At 38.5% G+C, this 26,014-nt stretch overlaps 1 protein-coding gene across 1 annotated transcript in view; it reads left to right on the forward strand.

Annotated features, from left to right (window-relative positions):
• Window positions 1-26,014, forward strand: part of TCF7 (transcription factor 7) — a 146,053-nt gene that overhangs the window by 108,100 nt on the left and 11,939 nt on the right. The window contains exons 6-10 of the mRNA XM_029285761.1: window positions 8,694-8,780; window positions 11,450-11,560; window positions 13,791-13,953; window positions 15,691-15,798; window positions 24,534-24,626. Coding sequence (XP_029141594.1) covers window positions 8,694-8,780; window positions 11,450-11,560; window positions 13,791-13,953; window positions 15,691-15,798; window positions 24,534-24,626 — 562 coding nt within the window. The remainder of the gene's footprint in view (window positions 1-8,693; window positions 8,781-11,449; window positions 11,561-13,790; window positions 13,954-15,690; window positions 15,799-24,533; window positions 24,627-26,014) is intronic.

Here is a 26,014-nt window from a genome sequence, read left to right on the forward strand (position 1 = left end):
AAAAAAAGTTGGAAGGGACCTTGGAGGTCATCTAGTCCAACCCCCTGCTCAGGCAGGAAACCCTATACCATTTCAGACAAATGGCTGTCCAGTCTCTTCTTAAAAACGTCCAGTGTTGGAGCATTCACCACTTCTGAGGCAGGTTGTTCAACTGATTAATTGTTCTAACTGTCAGGAAGTTTCTCCTTAGTTCTAGGTTGCTTCTCTCTTTGGCTAGTTTCCATCCATTGCTTCTTGTCCTGCCTTCAGGTGCTTTGGAGAATAGTTTGACTCCCTCTTCTTTGTGGCACAGTGCTCTTTACATGTGAGTGGCCTTCCATGTATTTCTTAGTCTTGCCCCTGCAAAAGTGGTTCATGTGCATCCATCAGTTTGCTGATAAAGTGTTTTATCCCAGAGAACTTCACACTACCCAGCTTGCCTGTATGGACAAACCTGACTAATGTTCTTCGTCCCTTTTATAAAAATAAGGGGCTTGTACCCAAGCAAAAAAAAACAACCTACAGAGGATTTCCTTTCCTGTTTTCCCCCCTCCACACACCCCCACCCTTTGCAGAGCCTGGCAGTGTTCATTGCATTCAAATCGGTTTGGGGGGAGGAGATGGAGAAAAGAGGAAGATTCCAGAACCTCTTTTTGCCGATAAGGAGTGCTGTGATAGGCAATGGCTCTGAAGAGAGCAGATTCACTGTTTTGGAAGAAAGCTGACTTCAAATACACCCTGCGGTTGTAATATTGCAAGAACTTTTCCTCAGAAGAAAACTGTTCAGCAGGAATGTCTGTGGAGATTCTCAGTCACCCAGGTCACGGTTGCCTCAAAGGTGCCTCAAGGAAAAAACAGTCCGGTTGCCTTTTGAAAAAGCACCTTTGAGACATTCAGCAAGTATAGCCTCACAGCCTGCAAAAGTGTTCCAGAAAACAATAAGTCTCTCATTAGTTAAATGGAAAGACTCTTGAAAAACTATCCAAATTACTTCGATTTCTTCACATTTGATGCAACATCTCTTCCCTAAAAAGTCTTGTAACTTTGAGCTATGAAATCACTTAGATGATTATTAAGAGGCTTCCCCCTTCCTGAAACTATGTCAGCTCTTCAAAATCAGTAGAAGGAATTTTCCCTTGACAGGACTATATTGGGAGTCCTCCAAATAACAAAAGAAGAAGAAGAAAAAAAGGATTTTACTTTGCCTGAACTGTTTTGGCAATTTAATATGTTTTCAGAGGGTTCCACTGAAGCATCTTGGGTCACAGAATGACCAATTTCCACTTGGGGATTAGAGGTCGCTGTTTTCTCAGCCCTAAAGCCAAAATGCTAAATTTCGACGTTCATTTTGGTTTCCTGCTATATTATAGGTCTTGGGCTGGTTCATGACATATTAAATGACACTTCCATATTCTCACCAGTATAGTCTCTCTCCAGATTGAAGCCAAACTCTGATTTTAAAAAGAGAGAGAAATAACCACACTAATAATGATAGTTAACAGTAATGTTTATCTAATGATTTAAGGGATTCAAAGCATTCCAGACAGATTATTTCAGCAGGCCTGACAGATTATTCTCACTTGCTGAAAGAACAAAATGTTTCCTAAGATCCCCCAGTGAGCAGAACTGATTTAGATCATGAACCAATACAAAACATGGTTTTAACCACTATATTTCACTCAATTAATAACTCTTTATTAGGCAGGTCTATTTAGGCAGTGGAACTAATTCAGATGAAGAGGAGAATCAAAGCCGAAGAAAACAATATAAATAGATATTAGTGTTCCAATATCTCAGGGGTGCCACAAAGAAGAGGGAGTCAAGCTATTCTCCAAAGAACCTGAAGGCAGGACAAGAAGCAACGGATGGAAACTAACCAAAGAGAGAAGCAACCTAGAACTAAGGAGAAATTTCCTGATTGTTAGAACAATTAATCAATGGAACAACTTGCCTCCAGAAGTTGTGAATGCTCCAACACTGGAAGTTTTTAAGAAGAGACTGGACAATCATTTGTCTGAAATGGTATAGGGCAGGGGTCTCCAAACTTGGCCCTTTTATAACTTGTGGACTTCAACTCCCAGAAATCCTCAGCCAGCATGCCTATCTGAGGAATTCTGGGAGTTGAAGTCCACAAGTCATAAAAGGGCCAAGTTTGAAGACCCCTGGTATAGGGTTTCCTGCCTAAGCAAGGGGGTTGAACTAGATGACCTCCAAGATCCCTTCCATCATCATCATCATCATCATCATCATCATCATCATCATCATCATTATTATTATTATTATTATTATTATTATTATTGAAGTTTGTGCAATCATCTTTCATGTGTGATTCTGCCTATTTCCTATTTCCTAAATGATTTATCAGCAAGCATCATAGATTGCCACCACATAGTTGTATTACAAAAGTAATGCCTATCATCATATTCTTCTCCATCCTGGCACCTTGTAAGTTACTGGACTTCAGTTTCTAAAATTCCTAGGTGCGTGGCCAACACCCATGGAAGATACCTGCTTAGGTAAACCTGAATCTGTCTGTGGAAGCCTATATTTTCTACTCTTCTTCTCCTGAACCTGATATTTGTTAATTTCAGTGGATAATTTTGAGTTCTAATGACTAACCTTAATCATCTTCTCTCTCCTACTCTTGCAACATTATTACTTTTTTTAGTGATACTATGGTTTATATCTTAGGTCACATTTGTCATCTTTATTGCTAAACTAAAAATCCCAAATAAAAAATATTTTAGCGTTAAGTGGTATGATCTTGGTTGCACTTTTCCAGTGTAAAAACTTAAGGTTTGAGATAAGTTAAAGTGATACCTACACTTTGAAATTTGACTTTACTGATCAGTTTATAGAAAGATTTGATTACATTGATTCTCTTTTATTTCTATTGTATTTCCTAAAATTCCTAAGTTTTCACGCTTCACTCTCCCCATGCTGAATTTGCAATTTTAGTAAGTTGTCTGTTACAGTTCCAGTGGCTTTTTTTTACCTGTTCAGGGACTTTCAGTTCAAGCCTCTTCAGTTTGTATGATAAATTTCATCTTTTCCCCAGCATGCACTTCACTTGAAATGGCTATTCATCCAACTGGAAAAGTCATTTTGGAGTTCTTTGGAGTCTCTTTGACTTCATAAATCTGGACAATTAGATGTCGACTGCATTGTTTGCCTCATTTTCTTTATTACTACAATTAAATTAAGTAGCTGTAGCTCAGCGATCATTTATTTTCCCTCATAATCAGAACTCTTCAGTTATACTTGCCTGTTTTGCATTCATTTGTGAGTCATAAGAGGACCTATATTTCTAAAGAAGGGGGATCTTTATCAAAAAGGTTTTTTTAAAAAAATCAAAGAATTCATTTCAACCCATCTGGATTTAAGAATCCATTAAAAGGATATGTGAGTCCATAAATGCCAATCCAGAATGTGCTGATTTTGCACGGTTGTTGATAACTCTCAATAGCTAAGATACTATGCTTCTGACTTGAATAAACAAACAATAAAAAATAAACAAATAATAAAAGCTATAATTCCTTTTACCAAGCTTCTACTGATTTTCCACCCAAAGACGTGTTCTTTTATATGTTTCAGAGTACAAGAATTCTGCTTTTAATTACTGTTTCCACCTACTACTTTGAGATATGCATTATCCTAAGTCAGGCTGCAATGTTCTGTTCTTCTCTAGTAGCACACCAATACACATATGGCCACATTTAAAAATGGTTTTATTTGACGTTCTGTTCTCTGGAAATTATTTTAACAGCAACTTGTCTGTTTTTGTTAGAGATTGGCAAAATCTCATTTGAATTCTTCAGGTGAAAGTGATCTGGCTCCACTGATTAATTACTGTGCAATGTATTATGTCACTGTTATTTGGAATGTATTTTCAGATGTTATCCTTCCTCAAATAACCATACAAGTATAACTATTTTCTCCCACAAGTATTTTTCACAGCAAAAATAGATGTGAAAAACCCATTTTGCTTCTCTGCTGTCTTCTTATCTTCCTTTTATCTAGACATCTTGTTTGTTCCATGGTGATTTCAAATTCCTGGTACCCTAGAAAGGGAAGTAATGTTGCCAAAGATTCTCCTTTTCTTTAGGTTTTCTTCATATTAGCAACATATCTAGGTTTAAAAGGAAGCCACCTTATCTTTGTAGACTCTAAAATATAACCATCTAGGTGTCATTTATACTTTTCCTCTCCTCCTGATTTAAACAGTTTGATTTCAACCATTCTGACAGAAATTTGAATGCTCAGTTTTTCTGCCATTAAGAATCACATGTGTGTATTGGGATGGAGCATACAAAACTGGGACTTTAGAAAGGATAGACTTAGTATTTCCTTCTCTTTGTACCTCAAGTTGTCTTCTGGTATTGATAATTATGTTAAGTAAGAATGATGATGAAGACAATGCAGGCAGCAATAGAGATATTACATGTATGTATGTATGTATGTATGTATGTATGTATGTATGTATGTATATTCACTGATCTTTTCCAACATTTGGGAAACTCAGATTTATTCCATATTTGTTAGTGCAACTGTTTGCCTCCTGCTTTGTTGCCTGTTCTGTCTCACTTTCCAGGGGACCTAGTTTTTGAATATTTGCTTTCTACACAAATGTTTGTCATTTTATAAACACCTTTGTAAAATATTTCATTCTAGAACTTCCCTCTTTCTTTTACAGTAGACTTCTTTGCCTCTATTAGACCTCTTTAATAAAACCGCTTGAGTAATGGCTGTGTATATTTTTAATTCTGATTTTCTTCAGTATCAGTTGTTCTTTTCATGATACATTATTTTATTTGCTGACGCTCCTGATTGAGATAGCTTTCCTTTCCTTTCTTGCTTGAAACTGAAAAATTGTGTTCAGTCATTTTATGCTTCTTGTTACCCAAGGTTTTCATTTTCCACCTTTCACTAGCTATTGTGGCAGATTATTCTGAAACCCATTTGAAACTTTTCCTAAGATTTTATTATTTTTTTTCTATTTTGGTTCTCATAATGTGTCTCTTGTTTCCTTCCTCTAACTCCTCATTTCCTCTTTCTTATATGTTAAGTATGCTGAATCTGATCCTTATATTAATCCTGCATCTGTCTAAATGTCCTCTGAATCAAATTTTCCTGATATTTTTAATTTTCTAAACTTAATCCATATACGGTATTTGAAATGAATAATTTCACTCTTTTACCTGGAGGTGCCCTGGGGAGTGGATTGCATCCTAACCCATTTTCCAATTCCTATTTCTTTAATTATTTATGAAATGTAGATAATGCCCATCTGACTATCCAAGTGACCCTGGGCAGTTTACAGATACAAATGATAAAACCATATAAAGAAATACAATTAAAAAGAATTAAAACACAGTGAAAAATAAAAGATAAAAATAAAAGAAGTGCAGAGCTAAAAAGTTAAAAACAGCAGAAGGAGCACCCTCAAGCCACCACCAATCTCAGGGTTGTGTGCCACTCTTTGACCCCCCCCCCATTCCAGTTGACAGAACCAGGTCTTCAGATGCTTCTGGCAGGCCCCAAAATGAGGCCTAACCTCACCTCCGGAGACAGGATATTCCATAGGGTGGGAGCAATGGCAGAGAAGGCTCTTTTCCGAGATCCTGCCAATCAAAATTCTTAACTGATGGGTCTGTAAGATATCCTCTCTGCCTGATTGTGTGGGCAGATTGATGTAACTGGGACAAGACGCTTGTCTTGTCTTGAAACATGATCCCATGCCATAATGAAGAGCTTTAAAGATGATAACCAACAACATGAATTGGACTTGGAAGCAAACCGGCATCCAGTGCAGCTCATGCAGTAGAGGTGTTACTTGCACAATCCTTGGAGGCCCAAGACTCCTCAAGCAGCCACATTCTGCACAGCTGCAGTTTCCAGATACTCTTCAAAGACAGCCTCATGTAGAGCTCATTGCAATAATCCTTAAGGGAGATGACCAGGATATTATGTAGTTAATGTTCCAGTGTAGAGTCTCTATTTATGTTGCTTAAAATCAATATTAATAACAAAAATAATTCTGTTCACAGAACTCTTAGTATTCTGTCTCCTGCATTATTGTATTTGCCCGTTTGAAATCTTCCTGCGATTCCTTGATTCTTTTGCATTATAATTGTCCATTAGTAGTACTGCATTTCTAGGTGTTGCATTCAGTACCACTTAAGGTTTGCCACAGCCTGCCTCTTTCACCTTTGCCTTTTGTCATTGTGTTGTGAATACATATCCTTCTGTAATATTCACGTTCGCTGAAAATACATTAATTTCAATTGTTATGATTTATTGGATTATAGCTGAACACCTAATTGTTCTTTCCATTCTGTTGCCACACTATTGCCTTTGCTATTTCAGTCCTTCTTACCGTCTCATGCCCTGAATATATCATCTCATTTAAATTGACTTATTCCAGATCATATGAGATCACTCATTCCTTAACGTGCTTCTTTTCTGCATTCAAAATGTTGAGGTATATTCATTCATACATTTCACATTCTGTAGTCCTATTGCATGCGTCCTTGTAAAATGGGAAATCTCTTTCAATACTGAGACCATTCGTGCACATTTTTCCTTGTGGCTTTGTCCACATCTGCAGATCTACATCTACTGAAATTTGATGATCTTCCCCACAATTAAGACATGCTTTCCAACCTTTTTGACCTTGCCATGAGTTTCTACCAGCATTGCTTTCAGCATGGCTCTTTCAGTATTTGAGATAACTGAGCAATATATTCTAATTAAATTATCGATTCTTAACTAGATGCTTCCATCCCATCATAATTAAGTACAGCTCTGAGGTCTTGGATTAGAGTTTTCCAATCTTGGCAGCTTCCAAATGTATGGACTTCAGTTCCACAAATCCTCAACAGTAGTCATGCTGGCTAGGAAATTCTGGCACTCAAAGTCCATACATCTGGAAGATACATAGTTATGGGAAACACTATCCTAGATCGTATTTCGGATTAAAGTAAGAATAGGCAATTTCTTCCTAAGTGGAAGGCTTCAAATGTGATCAGTTCAAAATCCCCCCAAACTGGTTAGTAATTATAGCAAATACTGATATTTTCTCAGAATTTCACAGTATGATCCACTGCCTGCCTTTGCTCAGTATAGATTATTGCAAACCATTATCTGTTTAACAAGAATAGAAAAGGCATAAATGATATAGTCTTACATTTTTGATGGGGAGGCTTCTATAAAGAAGAATACACTGTATTGTCCTGGATTCAGTTGAATTTTGCAGAAGCATTCCCAGTCTACTCCTCCAATCACTTGCCACTTCATGTTTCCCTGTGATGTAATGCTAAGTTATTTTTGCCAGCTCTGCATCCCACACACAGGTCTTGGCTAATAACCAAAGATGCATATATTTGTTTAGCATTTTGCTAAGAGCACACTGGAAATGTGCTTAGTTTTGGATTGGTGTGTGTGTGTTTAACAATAAAACCCAAGAGATTTCAGCCCTTTTTAGAAAGGAAAAAAAATCAACATGTGCAGAGCTAAACAATGCCCTTCACTATTGAAATGTAATCTTCTGTAACCTTTTGGAGTATGGTCAGAATAGAGCAGTTTCTAAGTGTAATTTATGCAAGAGAACAAGTGGTGTCATTTCGGACTGACCCAACAGCATCAACTAAGAAATGGCTCTGTATTTAAGTCCAACAGGATTTGAAAGGTTGTTCTTTATTTGGACCTTGATGTCTAATAGTGCAAAGATACAGTCTGTGCATAGATGATAGAAATATTTGTCTGGATTTTTAGGGATATTAATTTTGCATTATTGTTTGCACCCAAATGACTAGACTGGATGAATCCCTTGATTTATGGGAGAAGGATTATGTCAAACGTCTCTACCTGATTGTGCGGCTCAACCAGGAATGAAAGCCTACTTATTTATTTATTTATTTATTATTTTAATTTATATACCGCCCTATCTCCCTTACGGGACTCAGGGCGGTGAACAGGCAATAATAAAAATCACAATAAATATTGAATAAAAAGCCTGCTCTAAAATACCCCATATACAACCCATAGCAAAGCCCAATCAAAACTACGCCAGGCCGGCCGCATGGAATAGATGGGTTTTCAAGGCTCGGCAGAAGAGGCGCAGGTCCATAGTTGTACGTAGGTCGGGGGGTAGGTCATTCCAGAGGGCAGGAGGTGCCACAGAGAAGGCTCTCCCCCTGGGGGTCGCCAGCCGGCATTGACTGGCCGACGGCACCCTAAGGAGGCCCTCTCTGTGGGAGCGGACTGGTCGAAGGGAGATATTTGGTAGGAGGCGGTCTTGCAAATACCTAGGTCCATTGCCATGGAGCGCTTTAAAAGTTGTTACTAACACCCTGAAGCACACCCGGAAGGCCACCGGCAGCCAGTGCAGCTCACGCAGGAGAGGTGTTACATGGGAGTATCTAGAGGCCCCCAAAATCCCCCGCGCGGCCATGTTTCAAAGCTAATCATATAGTCATTACAGGTAGCTTTTAAAGCATTGTTGGGAGAGTTCTAGAGAAAACTCTTCTCTAGGCAAAATTCATGTCCACGTTTAGACAAAAACCAATAAGCAACAAAAAGTTTACCTTTCCCCAATATGCAAGTTCCCAACTTTAGCCAGCTATGAGTCCAGACGAAAAAAAAAGAAAAAAAAAGTATGCAGGAAAAATGACATGGGTGTAGATGCTTTATAGCCTCTTTCTTCCTGCTCCCAGGCAGAGCCAGCCTGTCTGCCCTTTCCAGTCATGTGGATTTAGACAGCCTTATACGTCGGCGCTCTCTGCTGGGGCTACTTTCTCCAGGTAAGTATAAGCTGCCTTAGCCAGGACACGTTGCTCTGCTTCTGTTGCAATTCAAGCCATGAAAGTTTGCAGGATTTAGGGAGTAGGTCTCACGTCCAGATGGCAGCAACAGGGAAGGCGTTCTCTTATTTTAAGCAGGGCAGACTTTTCAGACCAAAAATAAGTAAATAATTTGATGACCTTCCAGAGGAGAAACACAGTTTGGTTGTGGTCAACAATAGTAGGACAGGAGAGAGAGAGAACCCTCACAAGATGTTGCAAAGCCAAAGAACATGTCTCTTATTGTCATGTATCTAGAAATGGAAAAGAAGGAGAGCTGAAAACGCTCTGATGAGTTTTTAACATCCAGAGTACTTAAGCCCTCTCAAAAATGCTTCTTGTTGTATTAGGTCTCCACCCTCAGTCCTGTTTTCAGATATTGAAGCTGTGCATAATTATGCAAAGGCTCTTTTCCAGGGACTTCAGTAGAACGACCGTACTAGTGATTCTTTTTTATACAGCTCTGGGTCCTCAAAAGACAACACGAAACAGTATCTTGTTGGCTATCATTAAAATAAAATTGTCTGTCTGGTGTAGCTTCGAGAACCAATGGACTTCCTTATAACTTTGTTCAATTAGTAATCTTTTAACAGAAATAGAAATCAGGCAAAGAATCTGATGCATTCAAGCTACCAGATTCTCTTGCTTATGTGCTGCATCCCACGAGCCCATTTTCGCTTTTTCTCAATGCACTTTTGCTCTGCTGAATTACAGAGGAGTTAACACTTTTCTCCTCATTCCACCAATATCTTGGTGGCCACCTGCTACTATCAAATACTAGCTTTGCTTCTATGGAAGTGTGTGGCAATTTACAACAGCTGAGGATTGTAATGCAAGTGGTATGCAGACTTCTCATACAAAACTGTTTTTTTTTAACATGGCTTCAGAAGAACATACAGATTTGCCATTGGTTTTAATTGATCCTCACAAAAGAATTTGATCAATTGGCTGGGATTTGTTCCACTTGCTTGTAAATTTGGGGGAGTTAATCGGAATGACCCCAATGCCAAATTTATTTTCTCTTTATTTCTTCTGAGAAAGTCCAGCTGGAATACCCATTAATCTACAGGGATTGTATGTGCAAGCACCATTCATTGCATGCCTCCTCTGGCTTCTGCTTTGTATTGTCCTAATAAGTCTCTTGATGAAGACATTCTGGGAGTTATAATGGAGAAAGGCACATAATTATTTTTACTATTATAGTATTATTATGCCATTACCTTAATGTCTACTCTGCCTCAGGCACCTGTGCATGTCTAAGTACCTTAATATTTAAGATAAATGAATTACAGACCTCCTAGTTACCTGGTAGTTTCATTCTTTGCCATAGCAGCATTCCCATTAACAGCAGAGAACGAGGCAAGTTTTTCAGACAAGAACGCACACCTTGGCAGATAATGATCAAGCTTCAAGCTATGCCAGTAGATTAATATCAAGCATCATTTCTCTTTGTGCCAACAGAGCTAATGAACAGTTGGTTGTCTCCCATGGGCAAATCTGCTGTCTCAAGCTTTAGTCATGATGTTTAATACATTGACAGCATCTTTCTATAATGCAGAAAGCATTCTTCAAAACTGTTAAAGAATGTGCAGACGATTAGCCTACGATCTGTTTTATGAAAATTCCAGTAATGTGGCCCTCACTTTCTACTATCCCATTGTGTTCACAATTACTGAAGAAAGGGAAGGGGCCATTCAATATTTATACAGCACTAAAACCACAGACTCAGATGCAGATCATAGGAAGTTAGCCTAAGAAATTCTTGGCAAAGAATTGGTATATAAGCCAAGTCTTAGGTCCTCATCAAAAATGGGCTTAGTCACCCAACAGCCTAGTTTCCTTGGCAAGAACAACTTGCATAAAATAATTATTGTAAAGAACCGAAGCCAGAAAATCAGCATAAAATTTTCCCCACCCCTTTTTTTATTTTTCTTAGAACTTAAACCTGAGGTACATGTAGGGAACTGTTAAATGCAGCTCTTTAATCAAACCCCAAATTAAATCTTGCAGTCTTTATTTAACTACAGGCACCGTAAGAAGAAAATACCAAGTTGGAGTTGGCGCTGCCTGACTCAGCATTGCCATAAGCTTCACCAAGAGCTGTGTCAAAGCGTTCTTGCGTGCCCTCCATCCAGGCAGAATGCTTCCCTTACAGAATTTCAGGGATAACCAAAGATGATGGCAGTGATGGGAGGCTGTCATCTTCACATGTAACATTTGTGCTAGTTTGCTCCAACAGGGAATGTAAGGAAAACAACATACCTAGAGAGTATCCCCTTGTCTCACAATTGTTGAAACCCAAATTCTGTTCAAGTGCAGATTAGCCCTTGGCTGCCATTGCAGTATTTCTCAGTCTAATTCAGAATACAGCAGCTGAGTGCCCAAGCACCCATTATGTTGCAGTTCCAGAAGACTTTAGAAACCCAGGCTTCAGTTTCTATTGTGGTGTGTCTCTGGAAATGTCGACTTACATGGAAGTCAGCAAGCTTCGCTGTTAAACCAATATCCACGCACAGTTCTGTGAAACAGTTACTCTCTGTATTTAGAAATAAGTCCAACTACCATAAAAATCCCATTCTAATGTAATGCATTAGAAGTCCAGGCAGTAAGAAATCTGTGTTATATTGCAGGATTACACATCCTTTGATGCTTAGCTCTGGAATGCATGCGACAGGCCTCCCACACCCAGGCATCACATCTCCATCTGGGAAACAAGAAATGGATCATTACGACCGAAGCATGTAAGTAGCCAAGAACTGGGAGGAAGACTTATAGGTACTGTGCCATTTGTTTATATATTGCATTTCTATGCTGCTGAATTTTCCAGACTGACAGCAATAAGTGAAAGGCACAATAAACTTTCCACAAGAAAATAAAAGTAGTACAAGGCACAACAAAGACAGAACAATGATTACAGGTAGTTTTCAAATTTGCAACCAATTTTTCAGTGACTGTTTGAAGTTACAGGGGCGCTGAACGTACGGTATTTATGAATGGTCCCTGAAGTTATAGACTTTGTAGAGCCTCTGCAGTCACATTTGGAAGCCTGGCCACATTTATGACTGCAGGGGCACTTTCCTCCACTTGCTTATGTTCCTTTCCTCCATCTTTGCCTTTTGGTTCCCCTACATAGCAGCACTCAACAGTGGGGACAATACAGGGGCTGAAGTAGAGACCTAAGGCCTTCAGCAATTTCAGTCAGTTGTCCCCAGTCCCAGCTTCTACTTCAGTTCAAGCCCACAACCAGTGCTACAGCACAAAGCTCCTGCCACCCCACACTCCATAGGCCCTGCCATGCCTAGCTGACCGTCATGATCTTTCTCTTCCTGCTTAAAAGGTGTGCCCAGCCTGGCCTATGTGAGGCAGCTTTTAGCCCTGCTAGGCCTTCTTCCAGAGTTTGCTTGCATTATCTTTCAAATAGGGCAAGCATCAAATTGTGATGCTTCAGAACCTCTCAGCAGCTTTCCAAAGGCTTTCTGAAGCATCACAAGAACAGTGTAAGTGATTTGGAGAAGAGGCATGGTGGTGCAGTGGTTAGAAGGCAGTACTGCAGGCTAACTCATTTCTCACTGCCAGGAGTTTGATCCTGGCGGGCTCAAGGTTGACTCAGCCTTCCATCCTCCCGAGGTCGGTAAAATGAGGACCCAGATTGTTGGGAGCAATATGCTGACTCTGTAAACCGCTTAGAGAGGGCTATAAAGCACTATAAAGTGGCATATAAGTCTAAGTGCTATTGCTAAGTACTATTCTCATGAATTTTAGATGGCCATAAAAGCCTTTTCAAACATCATGGGAACCGTGCATGTTATTTGGAGAGCGGCACAAGTGGCCTCAGGAAGAAGGCCAGCCATTGTCAGTGACTTCCTTGCGAAGAGCCAGGCTGGGTGCAACTAGCTAGCAGCAGGAGGAAGGTGGCAAAGGTCAGCTGAGAGCAGCATGGCCAGTGAGTGAAGGGTGGCAAGACTGACAGAGGTGGCAGAATGCAAGGTGGCATTCTAAAGGCAGAGATGGCGGAGTGAGATTGAGTGGTGGTGGGGAGTTAAAGAGGAGGCAGTCCCTTACTCCCACTCCTGGGAGTGGGAGGGACCAAGCTGGGAGTGGCTTGGATTGGTTGTGTCCTCACCTAACAACTGGTGGGGTTCAGTTAATAATGACAATGGGGACTGCTGGGTTTGCTGCACTAAATGATGCAGTCACATTCTAGCCCCAATTACCATTGTAATTCAAGGACTATCTACAAATAACAACAATTAAAACAACAATAAAAATACCCAAGTAGTGAGAATAGTTACTCCATGAAGGCCCTCCAGAACAATTAAATCTCTGGAAGGCTGTCACAGAAGAGGGCAGCCATGATAGAAATGCACTGCTTCCTGACCTCAGCCACCCTCACTTCATAGAAACGGATTATCATTCTCCAAGGAGAACTTCCTCAGATGGGACAAATCTGGAATCTAGGTGAACCTGGCATGCTCCCTACTATGTTCCATCTCTTGGAAGAGCAGCTGCTGCTTCTCATTTGCAAAGCCAGTGTCCACAAGCCTCATTTTCAGAGTTACAGATTGGAAGACTGCACTCTTGTTTGTTACCCATCAGACATAATCTTTATGTCAGGCACACATCTGTTGTAGCAGTTCAAAAAGAACATCTTCAGTCCTACCAGGCAAAGTAATAAACACGATGGTTCCTACATGGATATTTCATCTATCAGAGTAACAGACCAAATTAATTGAACTGGATGAAAAGGATATTTTGGACCATAGAGACCAAAATTATATCTCCAGTGATAACGCCTTGGAGTTGGCTACCATTAGAAAAGATATTTTGCTCTTTCAACGTATAATCTTTGGTTCATCAGTTTTACTACTCCGTTGACAAGTCCTTGGTTTGTTTTTTTATTGTTTTCTAAGAGACTGCAATACTGAGGTAAGACCCTGTATTATCAATGGTTTCTTTTCTCTTTCGTATAAGGAAATCACAATCAGAACCAAAAAGAGAAAAGGAAGCTAAAAAGCCTACCATCAAGAAGCCTTTGAATGCTTTTATGTTGTACATGAAAGAAATGCGGGCAAAGGTCATTGCTGAATGCACCTTGAAGGAAAGCGCCGCGATCAACCAAATTTTAGGAAGACGGGTAAGAGCACAAGGGATTTGTCTTGTTTTGATTAATATATAGGCTTTAGGAAAGGGTCATGAGGAATGAGTTGTTTGGTTTTTCAGAAGTTTTGGATTTTAGTTGTAAACTTTATTTTCAGCCAAGATATTGCTCCAATGGGTTGAGAAAGAGGCTGGAGAAAGGCTTTGAAAATTATTCTCCTGTATAGATGAATAGTCTATCTGTAGAATGATGTGCAGTTTGCAGTATACCAATGCACTTTTCCAGAGTTGAGATCTCCATGGTTTTGCTGCACCTTCTCCATATTTAGACCTGCATCTGTTTTAGTGCACTTGGATGGGCTTTGAAAATGTAACAAAATTTATAATACAACTTCTGCACTGCTGCAGAAAAGACGGTTTAAGAAAATACAACAAACGTCCCCCCCCCCCCATTTTTTCAAATTTGTTTTAGAAAGATTGCATATAAGTCCCTGCCTCAGCAGATTACGAAGTACTTTTCATTATCTGGGACTTTCAAAACATGTCAGGAAAACTCAAATTGGTTATTTGTAGATCACTTTTTACATCTAAAATATTTTCCCTCCACAAAGTACAGATCCACACAACACTGTAAGGTAAGTGCCAACTATCGTCATTTTGGAGAGGGGATGTAACATGAGAAATGACCTACCAAAGCCTACTCAACTGATTGATTATAGCTGAGGAAGCTTTTTCATTTTGGATTTCAAAGACAAATGATCTCTGTAATTTCCTTTTTTTAGAAATCATGTAATTTACTTTTTCTCATCTGGGCATAAACTTGTTAGGTACATAACTTCCAATTTTATCCCAAATTCTGATCTTGATTCTAAATAGTAAAAACTATTTTTTGCTATATATTTTTGTTTATTACATTAAAAAAAAGTCAAAACAATGTGTTGGTGAATTCGGTCAGAATCTTCTATTCCCAAATTTGGGGTTTTTTGAACAATGTGCAAGGATTCCATTTATTTACAGAATAAGAGATTGAATTGTCTTTATTTAATAAACTTTTGCTATTGCTTCCTACACACAGAAGTTCAGTTTCCATAAAAACTGATAAGTACAGGCATGAGTACAGTGATTGTATTAGTAATTAGTGAATTGGGGATTTGAGAAACCAAGAAATTCTAAAATAAAATTGCTATTTCTGCATCTTTTTTTTAATGTTCTGGTACAGAAAACTTGTAGGTGAAAGGGAGAAATGGAGAATTACCTTATCACAAAAGTTAGAACTGTAATTGTTTTTGCTGAAATGCAGTTCCCAGAATCTTTCCTACTGGCCATTCTTCAGATTCACAGCTGTGAGGTGGTGGCTATGTAAATCGATATAATTGATAAACAAATGTCTAGAAGTTGTAGTTCAGCAGCATCTGCAAGGTCACAAATTCCTCATTCTGCTCTGTTATGTGGAAGATTCTTCTTTCATGTGTTTACCAAGATCCGATGTATGCAACAGATTGTTTCCAAACCCCATGTGTAAAATTAAGGGCTGAATCTTTATTAATATGTTGACCTTCCTTCTGCCCAACTTGCATTTATGCAATGAATTAAATGTTAAGAGAATTAAGATTTCTAGAAATATTTTAGATCTTGCTTAAGAATGTGGCTGGTTGCTGCTGATGGGAGCTATAGTCTACCAATACCTGGAAGGCAACAGGACTCTTTTCTGATCAAGCTGTGAGACCACAGTAAGCTTCTTAGGGGTTCATGGTTTTCTATGGTTCCTTTTCAGTGGCACGCATTGTCACGGGAGGAGCAAGCCAAGTATTATGAACTGGCCCGCAAGGAAAGGCAGCTTCACATGCAACTCTATCCTGGCTGGTCTGCAAGAGATAACTATGTGAGTATTTGGGATCTGTGGTGGTGGCAGAGTTTGTGTAGCGCACTAGCTACTTTTGCTTGCTAAATAACTTCAGGCTTTCTCATCTTTGCCACTAATGGCTTTCAGTTATCTGTCTTAGTAGCTTGCAGGTGATGCCAACCCAGTGGGAGACTAGGCTGAAAGTTGGTTTCCAAAGGTTTAGAATTATCTGAATCCTGTGCAGTAAAGGTCACATGCAACTGGTAGAGGTGGTAGAAGAAGGTCATCCAATATTGATGGCAAGAGTATTTTATTTTGCATTTTATTCTGAAAACATTATGAGCGTAACATTGAAAAGAACTTTTCTAGGTTCAATGGGATTATCTTTTCTGCTGCCATGCCATCACTTTCTCACAATATATTACAAGTCATAATTCACACATACACAAGCTTCTAGTTTCAAATAGATCCTTTGCAGGGAGCAGAGGGGGATTAGGGGGAAAAAAAAAGAATTGACAACAAAATGTGTGCTCAAGAATTAATGGCACCACTATCCAGGTACTGGGAGCATGAGAAAATGTTCTTCCACTGAGTTTAGGATGTGAATTCAATAGGTTATTATACGACAGAATACTGAGAGTAGATTAAACCCTGCCCTTCAGCCATTGGTTTCAGCAGGATCTTATAACATTGACTTCAATGCAACTCAGAAAGATGCCACGAGAGTGGATGATTGTGTTCGTCCACAATTGCTCTGTTTGGCTGACAGACTTGACATATTGGGAAAGAGGTATTCTAAAATACGTTGAGTGATTTACAGTTTGGGGGGGTTATATATCTATGCTTTTTCATAGGTTTCTATTTTGCACACTTCGTTTTCTTTCCTATTTTGGTTTGCTGTTTATTTATTTTGCCAATATATGTGACATCTGCTGAACCTTATCTTCGTCTTTCCTCCCCCTTCATTTTCTCAGAGCGATATTTGGGGCCTATTCTCTTAAACTGATTCCTGCTGGGATCTCTTAATTTCAACTTTCAATATTTGTTTTCTCTTCGAAATAGCAGACCTGTAAGCATTGTTTTCTTTGCATACTTTTTGCATTCCTTAGCATAACTTTCCTCTTTTTTATACAGCATTTTGACATTGATTGTAATTATTTCTGACTGGGTACCTCAGATTATCTAAGGCAGAGCTATTACTCCATCTCTACACATCCTTCGTTTCATTTTTATATCCTCCATTCTATCCTCAGACAAAATAAATAAAACATAAAGATGCTTTTCTTTCTCATATTTACACAAGTTGCTATTTCCAACTTTTGAATATTGATTAAAAAAAATGATATTTACTTTCTCCTTACCCTCGATTCTTGCTTTCCTCTTGGCTTTTACTTGTTTCATTCTGTCTCTATCCTTTTTTTTTTTTTACTCTTCTTATTTACTTTTCTTACCAACATGGTTTTGTTTTCTATATGTTATTTGTTTTATAGTATATATTCCTTTCCCTGGACTTTCTTCCTTAATTAATCTATATACTTTTAAAAAACCTTCAGATTTTGGCTACTCATTTATCTTCTCCATTTGCCACCTTGTAACTTCTACTCGTTAAGAACTATATTTTATCCTTTGTATTGACTTCCACTTACTTTATTTTATATTATGCCTCTGCCCATAATTCATAGTTCTCTCAAAATCTGCATCTCCCCATCCTTACCTTGGTATACCCAGTGCTCAAAAATGCATTTCTTTCCCTGACCTTTGATTTCTGCTACTTTTTTTCCTTCTCCATTCTCCATCTTTTCTCTGTCCTTTTTTTTGTTGTTGAGCATAATGCTTTATGAGTAGGGGGCCACAAAACATTCTGCTATGAAATGTTCCAATCTCAAAACAGGTTATTTTTCCCCAAACGCTGCTAAGTTCACCATGTGACATTCCAAGTATTCAGGAAGTATCCAACCTTGAAATGGGCTGTTCCAAAAAGTGATCTCGATTATCCGTAGCCCATTTTCAGATTAGAAAGAATCTGAAATCCTTGAAGCCCCCTATTTCACAGCCAAAACATTCCATTCCAAGATGTTTTGGAAATGTGTCTTTATGAACAATCAAAATAAATTGTATCGCTATAGCTGGTCACACAATTAGGCTAGATTTGGCATTTTTGTCCACCTGTCAAGTCCTTCTCAAGGACCTGGGATAGGCAGATGTTCTTGTTTAACATTAAAAGTATTGTTACAAGATGTAAGCTCTCCCAAGTAAAGCTGTCCTTTGCAATTTACTGATGGTAACTTTGTCAGTGCTGATGGTGTTCAAAGTGATGTTTCAGATGTTTGGGAATTGGGCCCGAGGTGCCTATTATTATTGGTGCTATCTTTGCTTTCATTTGCCACGGCCTTGCAACTTCTTTTTGCAGGTCTTTGTGTAATTTGTGATTTTTCTCTAGTTCTTTCTCTTCTATTCTCTGCTTCCAGGTGTTGTATTATTATTATTATTATTATTATTATTAGTAGTAGTAGCAGTAGTAGTAGTAGTAGTAGTAGTAGTAGTAGTAGTAGTAGTAGTATACTATCCAGCCTTTTTTTTTTTTTTTTGTCTTTCCTATCAATTGCTTAGTCTGGAGTGTTGTGTGACAGATGCTTGTCTATTTAAATTCTTATGTTCCAGGGCACTTTAGCTTCTTCATTTTCTATTAATTTGCCTGTTTTGTTGTCCCATCTGTTCTTCTTTGCAGCCAAGTGGTATTTTTTGCAGATATTCCAATGCACCATTGTTGCTACTTTGTCATATCATTGTTTCTGGTCAGTCTACACAATCTTCTTGAAGCAATTAGATGGTCCACTGTTTCTTCAGCTTCTTTGCAGACACAGCATTTGTTCTCTATTTCTGTCTTCTCAATTCTAGCTTTATATGCATTTGTTCTTAAAGTGTGGTCTTATACAGCCAGAATTAGACCCCGTGTCTCTTTTGTCAACTTTCCTGCTCTTAGCCATGTTGTTATCTGCTTTGCCTGCATTTGTGTCCTGGCCATATAATACTTTGCCTTGCTGTGTTCTCTCTTCTATTTTTCATTTGGTTTTTCTTATAGGCCAGTTTGGTGTCTTTGGTGTTTAGTAAGCCTTCATGATATACTAGCTTTAGTGCCTCTTCTTTGCTGTCTTTCCAATATTCTTCCGATGCCCTTTTTCACTTTTTCAACTGTCTGTGTCCTTGTAACATTCCATGTCCATCTATGCTCCTTGGTAAGTGGACGTCCATGGAATATTGCAAGGACACCAGACTGTTGAAAAAGAGAAAGGGGGCATTTGAAGACTATCTGAAGAACAGAGAAAAAGATATTATTCCGTGCTAAATGGGATTGGCCGTGAAAACGCTAAATTTCTCCTGATAGGATTGCCCCGGGAATATTCAAACTATGTAAGTGACAATAAAAGCTAGATCATTTTTTGGAGTTAAGCAAGTATTTAGTTACGATGCCTGATTAAGATACTTAGTTCTTGTGGGGAAAAAAATAAACAATTGTTTTAAGGTGAATCTCCACACAATATAATCCCTTTCCTTGGAATTGTGTAAGGGTTTAATTTCATTTTTTTAACTTCTCTTTATTCATTAATTTGTTGCTGGCATCAATAAACAGTTATTTCTTTCTCATGCTGACAGTATAATATTGGTTATAAAACAAACAGGCAATAAGAAGATTTTTTTTTTAAATTTACATGAGTTTGAATTAGATTGTGCCCTTTATAAATAAGATCATTGAAAATTACAGTGGAGAAAAGGAGAAAGGCTTTGGTAGTGTTCTCAAAGTAAATAATAATCTCAAAGAAATTGATGTTTCCTTTATAATTATTGGCATAAATGAACATGTTGGATCTTTCTCTCTCAACAACATGCTCTACCTTATTCCTCTTGTGTGTGAATATTATAACTGCATTCAGGCAGTTTAATACTGCTAGATCTAAACCGTTCTTAGTTCAGAGAAATTGCTGCAGCCTTTCATGCAGATAGTCCTTTGCTTAACAATCACAATTGGGACAGCCAACTCCATCATTAAGCAATGCAGCTGTTAAGCAAGAAATCACATGACCATGACAGATTTACGACTTCACTATGCCATGGTTGTTAAGTGAATCACAACTGATCATTAAGCAAGACACCACACAAACACAATTTGTGATTTTACTGCCATTGATTCTACTTGTCAGAAGCTGACTGTAAAGTGTACAATTGGTGATCATATGATCATGGGAACACTGCGATGGTCATAAGTTCAAAGACCAGTTGTAAATTTACTTTTTCAGTGCTGTTCCACTGTCAAACAATTGCTGAACAGGGCACTTGTTATATGAGAATACTGTACTTTTCTTTATGCAGGTCTACAGAAGATCTAGAAATCACGGGTAGGCAACCTCGGCTCTTTTATGACTCGTGGACTTCAACTCCCAGAATTCCTGAGCCAGCCATGCTGGCTCAGGAATTCTGGGAGTTGAAGTCCACGAGTCATAAAAGAGCCGAGGTTGCCTACCCCTGACACTAGGTTAACAATTTACATTGCATCTGAGGATGAGCACTTCAGGAAAAAAATGTTCCTCAGAAATCTGGGTACATCTTGTGAATAGTGAAAAATGGATGGAAAAGAGACAATAGAAAGAAGATTCATATAGCTGGATATAGCTGCACTTGACCTCATCTTGAAATGTAACAAAGAAAAAATAATTAAAAGAATATTCAGATATAGATAAGCTACACCAAGCTTCTTTAAATTTGATGATGTCTTCCCTGATGCTTACCTCAGCAGGTTGCAACACGTGACTTTGATCTCAGAAGTTAAGTATGGTCAGCTCTGGATAGTTCTTGGAAGAGTTCCAATAACGAATTCCAGAGTTGTTGACTAGGCTGTGAGTTTAAAAAAAACAAACAAACAAATTGAAAACGGACACATTTCCATAGCACTGCTTAGAACAGGGGTGTCAAACTGCCGGCCCACGGGCCGGATGTGTCACGTGGAAGCCATGCCCACCCCATTGCCGGCAATGGCAAAACCGGCCCAATACGTTGCGCGACATCACGTGACGTCGCAAGTTTGACATGCCTGGCTTAGAAGATTGCATAGATGCAGTTAACTGGTGGCAAGGTCAGTTTAGGGATGTCTTCTTTTATTTACCTACATATCTATTCCTTCTGCAAAGGATTTTGTAAAAGAAACTGAACCTTGGGATTTTGTCTGAATGAATCAGCATCAACAAACCCTCTAAAGCTCTCAGAAGTAAAATGGAAAGCCCAGAAGATAAATTCCATAACGTTGGCCTGTGATTTTATGGGTAAATGTAAAAGAAGGATTCTGCATATTATTCCTCCAGTTCTTTTGGGATCTTTCCTTTACATTTTCCCTCACTTCTCTATTTACTATTTTGCTTAAAGAATCCACTTTTTCCTCAGAGGAAAAGTCAATCCTTGGGCTTTGGTATGGCAGGCATTGTGAATGCAATCACAGGAAAAGTATGCAAATGTAGGCAGGCAAATGTCCATTTTACATCTCAAATAATTTCCTAATGTCATGCCCAAATTATTAGGGTCAGTTAAGTATTGCAGGATAGACCAATAGTGGTGTTGTGGGCAATATGTCAGACTGATGGGAGAACCTAGGTTTACATGTAATTATGGTTGCTAGATGAATTTGACAGCTGGAATGAATCCAGAATGTTTATTCTCTGGCTGGAATTAATGGTGATCTTAGTCTAATTGTTTATCAATGCTATCAGCCAATCATAACAGGGCTGTGGCTGGCAGGTGGCTTTTTATTGGTTAATGTTGCTCAGAAGGGAAGAGTAACAAAGCCAATGGGCTTAACCAAAGGTTGGTTTAACACCCCTTGCATATGTAGAATTAAGGTACTATCTTGAGGTGGACCATAGATTTTATGCAGGGGCTGATTTCTGCTTGCTCACATATGAATGGAAGGCTAACTCTGGAGCCCTGGAAAAATGTCTTCACTCACTTGAAATTTTCCATTTGGGCAATTATGTATTTGCAGGATATTGTTGTTTTTTAAAACTGCTATGAGAACTTGAAATGGCATAAATAAGTAGTATATGGGGAAGGGCTATTAAATTATGTCCTTACCTGACTTTGTTATTAAAAATATATTTAAGAGGTGCTTCAACTGCGTTTTCAGCTTTTGGACCAAACAGCTAGCAGGGAGCTTGCTGTTTGGAAAGCAAAACAATGCACACTTGTGTGCATGGTATTTTACTCACACTCAGAATCTCTCATGCCTGCTCTTCATTTTTAAAACCTTTGGAAAGGCCAATAACTGTTAAATTAACTTATACACGTCTCTATTTATTAGCACATTCCACCAAGACAGAAGTTGATTTGTCTTTCTCTATGATCTAAAACACTTTAACTTAACTTTATTTAATCTGGTGTTTCAGATGAAAACAACTTGGACAACTTCCCAAATTTGACTGATTTGCCAAATTTCAAAAGCCAAATCCACCTCTTCCAGAGGGCATCCACTTTGAAAGATTAGCAATAGCCACAGCACTTAGACTTATATACCCCCTTACAGCCCTCTCTAAGCGGTTTACAGAGTCAGTATATTGACCCCAACAATCTGGGTCCTCAGAAGGATGGAAGGCTGAGTCAACCTTGAGCCCGTAGCTGAAATCCTGAGAGTGAGCAGTGAGTTAACCTGCAGTACTGCATTCTAATCACTGTGTCACCACGGTTCAGGCAGACAGACTTCTGTCTCTATAGTATGGATTCAGAATAGTGTGTGGACTGACCATGCCAGTCATGTTCTTAATGCAACTGTGCTTATTAACATGACCAGCTGACTTAGAATCATATATGTCTTTCACCCTTCAGTCAGAAATGTTATGATAGAGTTATAGTTATAGTTCTTTTTTACAACATCATTTTTACAACTATCAACAGGAAGGAATAATGGTTGTTAAAAGTGGTAACTTTTAGAAAATGTCCTGTCATATCCTTGAACCTTTTCCCTGGCAAACGGCAAACTTCATTAGTTGATGGATTCAGTCAACATATGTTTATTTCAATTGTTGGAGTCCTAAAATACCAACTACTACTACTACACTTTGTCTTCTTATTGGGCACAGTTTCTTCCTATTTATCGTTTAGAGCATCATGCTCTGTCTCACATTCATTTTCATCCCTCTGAACATCCATAGTCTGAATTTGAAGGACCTGAATATTGTTTCTGACTTCTAGCAGAGACTATATCTTCATTTCTTGCTCTGGGTTTTTACTTTCATCCAGTGCATTTGATAGTGCTTTTTCCTCTGTCCACTTTCTCTCTCTCTCTCTCTGTCTTTTTTTTTTTTTTTACTATAGAGCTTCTTTTCTTAAAGGGTGGCAATTTGAACTCCAATTCCATTACTTTTTTGTCAAAGCTTTGCTGCAAATGTATTCCAGATTGTTTTCAGAAAGAAAAACGAATACCTCAAACATTGAAGGTCACAATTGCAAATTCTTGTTTGTTGATCTTCCGGTTATCTGCATAAAGCACCTCAAGTAGAAAGGTTTTTATTTTTTCTTCTTGTTCCTTAGCCTCTCACATAAGTCAATTACAATTGACTTAGAGATAAAGTGGTCAGAGTCTCCCACAAGACTCTCCAGGCAAACTAGCTTACTAATCTTGTACAACTGCCATATTCTATTAAAAATGTTTCTGTTGATTTTTAAAGTTGACTGATTGCTATCATATTTTTTTTTTAAAAAGCATTATTAAGTTACCCCAAATTAATCAGGATTTTTTGTGGAAAGAGGGGAAGGAATAACTAATAGGAAGGCATTAGTATAATAAATACATTTTACAGGTTAATTTTATTATTTTGAAAAGTGGTGGACAATAGAAGCATTGGGCAAGAGAATATTTTGGGGGGGGAGGAAAATACAATCCAATAGATATATTATTTATCTGAATGTAACAAGAAGCAACAAGAAAGGATCTTTCTCTTACAACTTTATGCAGTAGAAGGACATGGCTTCAGTATTTTCTGCACTGGGGGGGAAGCAAAAACAGTCTGTATCATGAGTTTTAAGAAAACAGAAATTACTGTCTCATAGTAATTGTTTTATGTTCTCATCTACTGAACATAATTTTAGATCTCAGATCTGTGCCCATCCACATGGTATCAAACTTCAGCACAGACTTAGTAAAACTGACTTCTAAATAAATATTAGATGCTAATGCCATTTAAGAATATTCATTAATAAATACATGTAGCGAAGAAAAAAAAAAGTACAGCTCATCCACTGACTTGGCAAAGATGTAACTTTTCATCTTAAGCCCAAAGTTAAATTGTGAAGAAAGCGTTTGAAACTTTTTCTGGGGCTACTTTACTTTCGGCTCCATGTTCAAAGTAAAATTAGATTAAATAAAAGGTTCAGATGAAAGAAAACAAACAAAATCTTCACAATATCTAATTCTACCTGCTATTCTTTAACCAAATAAGACTTCGTGTTCAGCATTCATAATGCTGAATAAAATAAATGCCAGTGACAATAAGTAAGAGTCTTGCTCCTTCAAAGTTCATTTGTTACTATATTACTCAGAGTAAGTATGGTTTCAAGATATATTTCCAGCAGAAAGGGAAATGATTTGCTTTAGTAAGCAACAGTAATGGTGAATTCAGTCTTTGCCTGGGATGTGGTAATGGTGTCCTGCATACTTCCTGATGTGTTCATATGCTTATTTTTTTTTCCCTGCTCACCATAGCTGCTCTTTTAACCCTTTACCCCTTGCTCTTCAGTCTTCTTCAGGCTCTCCATCCCGTGATCACATACAGTTTAATTCAGGGCCCCTGGAATTCAGCAGCACTTCCTGGCCAGCTTCTGCGGCAAGGGTAAGCGAATTCTGCAGCAAATGTCATTCTGCATTATGGCAGTGAGAGTCTGGAACCATCTGCCACTCATGCATCCACCTAACCCAGCGTTGGCTGCAGAATTCCAGGAGCCCTGAGCTTTTCCATGGCCATAGAATTGCTCATTGGCTGTGGAATTTCTTAATTGGGAGGGAACAATCAATACGCCACATACTGTATGATTTGTCAGGTGGCTAACTTGTGTATCAGTGGAAGTGGGTGGACACTCCATGCCAGCACTTTTGTTGTTTGTGAGATTAATATATCAATTATAATGTTTAATCAAAACTCTGGAATCACAGCACATCTCTACTTCTCCATTTATACCCTTTTCTATATTGTTCTGAGAGGAGATAAACAGAAGGCCGCCATTTTGAATCCCCCGGGTCCAGAAATATATTGCTGTAAATCATCTTCTTTATCATATGTCTTGGGAGGGTAACTTAGGGGAAATGTGTAAGTTTATAAGTTGGACATCAGGCAGCAGAAACAATGTACCTGTAACCAGTCTTTTCATATTGGTTTTACATTTCATTGGACATGATTGAAGCGGGAAGTGAAAACCCAGAAATAAGGGGGAAAAAATCATATTCAATTTTCTAAGGGGCAAATACCTTATTGCAGATACATACGTAAATATGCACAGAATGCAGCAAGTAAGCAATGGATTGTTATACTGAAGAGGAAATTATTGTTTCTTTGAGGTGCAATTGCATCTTTAATACCATAAGAACTTCTCTTCTTGGCCAGATCAAGGAACATTTAGTCTAGCATGCTGTTTTCTAGAGCAACAGGATGGATGCTTACAAGACGCCTGCAACCAGGAAGAGTAGCCTCTATATTGGCTACACCAATGTGAATGATAAACACAGATAACACCTAACTGCAGTCCCTAGCAGGGATTATCAGTGTATATCATTGATATTGGTTAGTGGTTAAGCCTAGAAACCAGGAGGCTATGAGTGTTAGTCCTGCCTTAGGCAAAAAGCTATCTAGGTGCCCTTGGCCATCTCTCAGCCCTGGGAGGCAGACAATTGCAAACCATTTCCAAGAAATCTTGCCAAGAAAACTGTACGGCCTTGTCTAGGCAGTTGCTAAGATCAACACTGACTCCAAGGCACCCCAGAAATACATACAAGCAAGTTGATCATCCCAAACATTAGCATTTACATATTAATGACTAATGGTGGTAGCTGATGCATTTTAATCATCTTTTCTTTTATACAGAACTCCTTCTCTTCCTGTCCCACCTTCATATATGTAATTGCCAATTTCTATAGCTTGCTGCCTCAACAAGACAGAAAACCGTAACATTAAATCTGAAACATCAGCACCACCGTTATCGCTTTCATAATCCAAACAGTAGCAAA

Source organism: Protobothrops mucrosquamatus, unplaced genomic scaffold (genome assembly GCF_001527695.2).
Source record: "Protobothrops mucrosquamatus isolate PMUCROS unplaced genomic scaffold, P.Mucros_1.0 scaffold_186, whole genome shotgun sequence".
Classification (NCBI taxonomy): Eukaryota; Metazoa; Chordata; class Lepidosauria; order Squamata; family Viperidae; genus Protobothrops; species Protobothrops mucrosquamatus.